Below are 8,127 nucleotides of genomic sequence, written 5' to 3' on the forward strand. Positions count from 1 at the left end.
ATTGGAGATGACAAACCCATACAAAATATTTGGATGGCCTTTATGTAAATGATACTTGGCACGCCACAAAAGGAACCAACATGGAATTAAAATCTGGGTCACGGGGACCCGCGAAGTTTCACGAAGTGACTTCGGCACGAGGAACTTTCGGACAAGTGTGACTCAATCGTGACCAACTCGTGTTATTCCGGGACAAGCCGAATAGCGACTCGTGCCCCTCTCGTGGCAATTCTTTTTCGACTGGGTTCCGTCGAAGCGTAATCGGACATAACTAAAACAATTGTCAACTCGTTGCGTAATGATTCACGCAAATTTCCCATATGTCATATATATTCCAGATGAAATTTAAGACACTTCGGGACGTAAGGTATTATACAGTATGACTGAACACATTTAACTGTGCCTTGGGTATATTCTTATATGCAAGACATATGTAAAATCAAAAATTATATCTGAGGGATTCTTTGACGAAGAACTTGAAATCATACGCGCATTCTGATTGGTTTGTCGTATTTTCGCACATAGCATTCATCGATTGGGGGACGAGTCTTCTTGCAGGTTACGGAAAGGGGCGAGTGGTGACGAATGAAGTGTGACTCTGCCAAAACACATTGCTACTGGGCAATGAAAACATGTGACGGGAACGACAAAAAAAACCTACTTTCATCACTTAAAATTATATTTGACCATTACCAGCGTTTTCACGAAATTTGTCTTCAAGATTCCTGGTGAAGGCAAGACGAACAGGGCCAAAACAGACGCTGTTGAAATCACCGATTGACGTAGATATTTTAAGAAATGCTGTAATTATTCATAAATTGCAAATATACCGACCGTACACCACAGGATTACGCTTGGTGCCGTGACACTATTATTGTGAATGTTTCATTAACATTGCTCTTATTCATCAAGTCAAACGTATTTCGTTCTCGTCGAGAGAACACATAACAAGCACAGAACTAATTTGTGTGTGTGTTGAACTGGAACGAAAACATAAATCGTGGACATTCCACAGTAACATTTTCTGAAGATGTGACGACCACGTGGCAGGTGGGTTTTGAAACCAAAGACCTACGCGTTTGTTGAAAAGTCTTGAAATCGTTTGATGGATATTTATTACCATTGAAACTTACGTCCTTGTTGTCAAACAGCCCACGTAGGTGGGTGTTTACATGTCATCACCCGTTAACGCATTAACCAATGAAATTTGTGTGTTATCATGACGTCATATTGAGCTGTCAGATCACTTATATAAGCTCCCCTATCGAGAGTGCGATCCGTGTGCGAAATACGCTACAGTCGGAAAGCGCACGTTAAATCTCCTATATCAGTCAGAGAGTGCGGTAGTTCCTACCGCAAATGCCGCATTAAACATAGATGAGGTGAAATGCGTTTTAACGTCGCTTTCAAGATTATTGTGTGTGTGTGTGTGTGTGTGTGTGTGTGTGACTCGATGCCTACTGTCATCATGTTTTTACTGCATATTGTTGATCCATGAAAAACAATTTCAGCAGTCAAACTGTTCGCTCTCAGTTCACGTTTAACTAATTCACTATGAGAACGTGCACACAAGTACGATTATTTTTTACCATCAATAAATATTCATACAAAGTGTGCAATATATATGAGAATACGTCTTCACTCATCACGCATATGTTTAACAATTAAAATATTCGTGATCATCCTCAATTGCAAGTTCCCATGGTCTTCACGACAAGAAACTGTTAGTCAGCCTTGAACTGTAGAACCACCACCACGTACGTCAGCATAGTTCCAGTAAGCTGAAGACAGAAACAAATACTGCGATAGAAGTGATTGAGTTGGTTTTAACGCCGCTTTGAGTATTCCAGTTATACCACGGCGTGTCAGCATGTTGTGGGGGGAAATCCCGATGTGATGCAAGTCTTATACGTTTCTTAGACGTTTATCACTTTTGTGAAACCAACGAGGCCGGGTATGGTGCTGACAAACCTAGAAACATAATCGGGGAGAACCGGGATTCGAACCCAAAATCATACGTTTCGGGCGTGCACAAGGGAACACTACAACTGGAAGCTAGCGAGGCGTGAAGTAACACCAATTCCACATAAGGTTTGAAAGGTCGAGTGTAATAACCGCCCGCTTTATAACGTGTACATCTCAACAGTTCTCAGAGCTGGTTGGTCAATTCACAAAATGACGTCATACTGCAGCACCAATGGCTCACGTCATCAACTGTTCGTGATTTCACAATAGACGACTTTTCAAACATTAATAGTTTTTGTTTCTTTAAACGACACTGGGGTAGCCTAGTGGTTAAAACGTTCGCCAGTCACGCCGAAGACCCTATTCGATTCCCTACTTGGGTACAATGTGTGGAGCCCACTTCTGGTGTCCCCCGCCGTGATATTGCTGGAAAAATGCAAAAAGCGGTGTAAAACCATACTCACTCACTCCATATTCTGGACATCATGTGAGTATAACGGTAACGATTGCGCTTCCGGTCTTTATTCTCCTCAAAATTGGCTTGGACCATAAACAAACATCTTAGATGTATCTAAATTAGTCGAATGTGGTCTTTTCAAGTTCTTTAGCCCTTTTTCATATATTTTGCGTGGGACTAATTAATATTTTGCTGACAGGTCTAATTGCTTTTAATTAAAATAACTTCTGAATAGACAGACCCCCGGAGCCGATTTCTGTTCAACTTACTAGTGGGGGCACGGGTGGCTCAGTTGTCCAAGGCGCCGTGATTCGCTGTGCAGAGTTGCCTCCCTTGGACATGCCAGAAACCTATGATTGTGGGTTCGAATCCCGGTTTGCCCCGATTATATTTCTAGGTTTGTCAGCACCATACCCGTGCTCGTGGGTTTCACCGAAGTGGTAAACGTCTGAGACCTGCATCACTTCCGGCTTTCCCCCCACATTAAACTGACACGCCGTGATATAACTGGAATACTGTTAAAAGCGGCGTTAAACCAAACTCACTCACTCACTCACTCAACTTACTAGTCTCGCCCCATACCTGGCAAATGTATGGCCATGATAATCACATATGTTTGAAGACTTGATATTGTGTAGAATGCTTCAAACTTTAAGTTATTAAAACTGAATTTGCTTTCTTCTTGAGAAGGTTATAGATCCGCAGATGTTTTTTTATACATACACAACCTGCATGTACATTTACAATAGACAACTATTATCACTTGCTTTCTGGATAAAGAGGCAGTGACAGCTATTAAGGTCGACCTTCACGAATGGGCATATTTGCGTGTTGTTTAGGGTTAATAGTGTATGTTATGACGCAATACTACTCACCATTAAGATGGTCGAGCTATCGATGGTAAAGAGATTGTACAAGGTAAACCCTATTTTGGTGGTTGTCAGTCTTGTGATGAAGATGCTGATCTGAAACAGAAATGGACAGTTTGTTGCAATTACAGAATACGAGTGCTGGTCAAAAAGTTCTAAGCCTAACAATTGTGAAAGTGTTTTAATTTTATTTTTCAACATAATCTCTCTGCTCTCCAAAACACTTTTCATATCGATAGTGAAGCTTTTCAATTTCAGTCAGGAAGAAGGTTTCTGAAGCCACACTGAAAAACCCATTCACGGCAGCTTTGAGGTCATCGTTGTCCATTTGGACCCCCATCACGTTCAACATCACTAATATACACACGACCTCAACAGACCAAATACGCTTGCAATGAACCACTCAAACAATGTACTACATCGACTAGTTCACTTTGCTATGGCCCGTAGTTGAACGTTAGTCAGGCTTAAAACTTTTTGACAAGCCCTCGTATAATGCCCAACTGATACAAACTTGAAAACACACTGACGCTCCTCCCAAATCTACAGACGCAACGTCTTGTATGGACTATTTGGCTAGAAACGTGTGTCCGCCGAAGGTTAACCAGTGTAGTCTGAGAGATGGGAGAAAGTCTATGGATTTATATTGTTGGTTGTTGTTCAACGCCGCACTCAGCAATATTCCAGCTATATGACGGCGATCTGTAAATAATCGAGTCTGAACCAGACAATCCAGTGATTATTATCATGGGCATCAACCAAGTCAGCGAGCCTGACCACCCGATCCCGTTAGTCGCCTTTTATGACAAGCATAGTCACCTTTTACGGCAAGCATGGGTGGCTGAAGACCAATTCTACCCCGGAATCTTCACGGGTCCTATGGATTTATAATTATATACTTTCTGACTTAAAACTAATAGCTAACTGTTATCAATGTGGATGCTTGTCTTTTAATCAGTATCTTCTTCAATCAATTGAAGGCACGTGTGATTTGGTATTTTTTCAATAAAAAAACAACATAGAGAAATCTTTCTTAATCAGGGCCCTATTAGGCCAACTAACGTGATATTTAGGTTTATTTGTTTGTTGTTTAACGTCGCACTCAGCAATATTCCAGCTGTATGACGGCGGTCTGTAAATAATCGAGACTGGACCAGACAATCCAGTGAGTGACGTTTTGAACATCGATCCACGCAATTGGGATACGATGACATGCATCAAACAAGCCAGCGAGCCTGACCACCCGATCCCGTTAGTCGCCAAGCATAGCCGACTTTTACGGCAAGCATGGGTTGCTGAAAAGCTAATCTACCCCGGATCTTCACGGGTCACGTTATACCTCCGTTATCTTAAACGGAAAAGTTCGGAGACCAAATACTGCTTCCATGATTATCTATTGGTCGTTTTACACATACTTGTAAGTAAGACTTTTTATATAGGAGCATATATTCATTTATTTCACCTTGGCACAACAGTCAAACTACCAGGACGAATTGAGTAGAATGCCACGATGTTCTATAGCTGTGTGGTCATAGCATGGTGGTTCATAAATGTGCTCGAGGGGGTCCTTTTTTAATTCTATTCGAGGCCGGGACATGTCTTTGTTTACCCGAGTCTCCAAAGAGCGAGTTGAGCGTGCGGAACATTTCTTTCATTGCATCACGCAGGAGCGGCTCACAATGTTCTCACAATTAGGATTTGAGTTTTAAATATAAAACTCAAAGCAATGTTGAACATTTTAAGTGCTTTGCCTCTTGGAATTGTTGCCGTGGTTAAACAGGTTAGACCCTTCTGTCCTCCCCTAAACGGTCCTCTTAGATTAAACAAAATAGTTTCAATATATTTTCGATACTCTAATATTGATTGCACAACTGACATATTCCAAGCCGTTTCTTTAAGATTTTACTCATGTTTCATGTAGTGTTTCTCAATTTGCGACCTTTGGGCATCATGCTAGGACAAAAACTGTGTCAAACTAGAGACTATCAACTTACAATATGCAGACTCCTGTCTGACAGCCGAGAACAGTCACACATCAGAAGGTGGGACAATGACGAATGGGCCTGCAAAGTATTCAAACAAATGTGTCAGACGTGATGAAGTAAGTAAGCATATACTCCGAAACGTTGTGTTCCTCATAATAAAAAATGACATCGATAAATTCTCTTCCTTATGTGTATCACTTCTAAATGCCTTTCAAAGACATAAATTTGTTATTATTCATTACTTTACCGCCGTTACTATCATCACTTATTGAGTGAGTGTTTGGGTTCGATTAATCTGACCTCAGGTCATCACCATGGAGTAGTCAATCACTGGCCTTGAATTTGATACCACACATACCTCATGGTGATGACCTGAGATCAGATTATGACGGACCTTAGGTCAGATGATGACGGACTCCTTTCCTGAGTGTAAACCATTCATAAGTTGCTCGTGCTTCAGTCGAATGTTCACCTACGTCTGTATTGAACCACAGGACCGTGTAATTGATAATAATAATAATAATAATAATAATAATAATAAAAAACAAAATCGACTTCGTCAACGAGTTTGTTTGTTATTATTATCAGTAACATTATCTGATGATATGTCAACGTTATCGTTTTTTAGAGGGTAAATTCCCTGGATGCAACAGCGACACATGTGTCCCTCCTCTTCAACCCTCACTTGAATAAAATTCAAAATACATCATGCAAACTAATACACTTCACAGTTTTGAATTCCCCTTCTGTTTATCATTTACTGTCATTTTAAGCAAAATTACTGAAAGTGACTTCTGAAAATTTGGTACATCGTAAATCTCGACACATAAAAATTCACGGCGTTATTTACTGTGTGTTAAGAAATCTAAATATCGGATATTTACTCGAAAAATTCAAGTAGAAAAATAGCATATTAGTGATGACGGGTATCAAATCACTCATGATAATTCTGAAACGTCGCTGATAGTCTAGAATCGTTTGGAATGTTTTGGAAAATACGCATACACGAACGCCGAAGTGTACGTTCCGTCATATTGGATTGTGTTTACAAAATGCCGGTTATGAGACGCCCGATCAGGTATATTTTAAACTCAGCTGCTATACATGCATCCCTGAATTCCTCATACGTTTTAGAAACAAATGACAAATTGTCTTTGTCACCAATGCAAATTATCTGGATGAAATCATGCGAAATAAATTAGGTGTGGAAACGAACACTGTGATCGGAAAACTGTATATCTACATGCTGCAATGTACTGTTGTCACCGGTAGTGATGTCATACGGAAGTAAACACTGTTGTACATATTTGGTAATTGCTTTGAGGTGTAAACTTTTAACTCGGCATCCAGCGTGTTCTTTGTTTTTGTCTAGTTTGCATTATCATCACCGCCTTGATAATCCACAGATGTGGCGGAAACCTTTTTTTTTACGGTCACAATTTTTATCAGTAGTAAGCAGTACTTAAGATGACGTCACTTATGACAGTAGTGTTATGTATTAAAGCGCTACTGCGATCATGAGAATTGACAAAATGCATCGATTCGATGCTAAAAAGGTGCGATTTGAGGGTGTGTAAGAAACAGATTACTGCACTCGTGCCTGTCAGATACCATTCATCTTACAACTCTCGTTAGATACGCTTTGAAACAACTCGTTGTAAGATCAATGGTATCTGACAGACAATCGTGTAGTAATCTCGATATCTGTGGAGTATGTTGCCGTGAAATACTGTTCAAAGCAACGGAAAACGTATTCCTTCAAATATAGTCTGGCATATGGTTATTGCAGCAACATTTGATAGTACAAGTATTTGTATGTCAAAAGGTAATTGTAGCTGGTTCAATGAACTGTTCATTCAAATAATTCATTATAATGCGTTTCACTTACCTTCATATTCAAACCAACAGAAGTGAGGGTTGAAATAACAACCATGCTAATGAGTAGCACCATGGCCATGGGTAGCATAAAGTATTCCCCCTCATTCATGTTGACGTGTATCAAGCCATAGAGCATGAGACAGATGACGGGGACTGACGCAACGTAGCAGGAACCGATCACGTGTTTGAAGACTTCATTAGCCTTGCTGACAAGAGAACACGTGTCTTCAAACTGTCGACGCATTCTGTCAAATTCTGACGACGATGGTATGTCTTCGTTTCCCTTATCACACAGTTTGGCAATCCGGGCATTCACCATTGAAAACTCTTTGAAGAGACAGTAGGTAATGAATATGAAAAATATTAGGAAGAAATGTAGCTGTATTTCATTAACCAAGAGCAACAGAACGTAGACTACTTTCAGTAATTGGTGATAACCTTCTGAGATGTGCTTCATAGGCGTTAGATAGAGAGCTTTGTGGTCCACATTGTGAAATGATGCCAGATATATACACGGTAGATCAATGGTTATTTCTGCAGCACAAATCACAATCACCACCGTGAGGTAACGTCTGATTTGGACATTTTGAAGACCAGAGCCATGCGTGTTGCGATACAGATCATATTCTCGGAAGAATTTTGGCAGGTGCTTGTAAACGCTAAAACACGTTGCAGTGTATAAGTAGGTGACGCTGAAATGAAACCCAAAATAGGATAGCGCAGTCATCAATTTACCAACTGTTTGAATTTCATCTGCGAACAGGAATAAGAACCGCAAGGTTGCAAGCCATAGCAACACATTGATGACTACAGAGTACAAGATGCTGATGACTTTAGAAACTCTTCTCCGTTTAATTGGCGTGTGCATTCCACCGATGTTGAGGACTGTCATCAAAGGTTTGAATAAACACTCCATTTCAGAGGGAGAGTCGGTCTCCTCATCCCCCGATTTCAAAGGGTGAATCTTTGACAT

At 40.4% G+C, this 8,127-nt stretch overlaps 1 protein-coding gene across 1 annotated transcript; it reads right to left on the reverse strand.

Annotated features, from left to right (window-relative positions):
- Nucleotides 1-1,422: 1,422 nt before the first annotated feature.
- Nucleotides 1,423-8,127, reverse strand: LOC125377348. Its single transcript, XM_048390389.1, has 5 exons — nt 7,890-8,127; nt 7,165-7,688; nt 5,286-5,354; nt 3,298-3,387; nt 1,423-1,781 (listed from the first exon to the last, which is right to left on the reverse strand). The coding sequence occupies exons 1-5, from the start codon at nt 8,125-8,127 to the stop codon at nt 1,725-1,727; spliced, it is 978 nt and encodes a 325-aa protein (XP_048246346.1). The 3' UTR covers nt 1,423-1,724.

This window comes from Haliotis rufescens, unplaced genomic scaffold, assembly GCF_023055435.1.
Source record: "Haliotis rufescens isolate VD_foot unplaced genomic scaffold, xgHalRufe1.0.p SCAF_9, whole genome shotgun sequence".
Lineage (NCBI taxonomy): Eukaryota > Metazoa > Mollusca > Gastropoda > Lepetellida > Haliotidae > Haliotis > Haliotis rufescens.

Coding starts and splice junctions, on each gene's coding strand:
- LOC125377348 (XM_048390389.1), bottom strand. CDS start 8,127: ATGTCAAAGATTCACCCTTTGAAATCGGGGGATGAGGAGACCGACTCT. Junction 7,689..7,889: donor AGATGAAATTCAAACAGTTG/GTAAATTGATGA, acceptor TTTGTGCTGCAG/AAATAACCATTGATCTACCG. Junction 1,782..3,297: donor ATAGCTCGACCATCTTAATG/GTGAGTAGTATT, acceptor TTCTGTCTTCAG/CTTACTGGAACTATGCTGAC.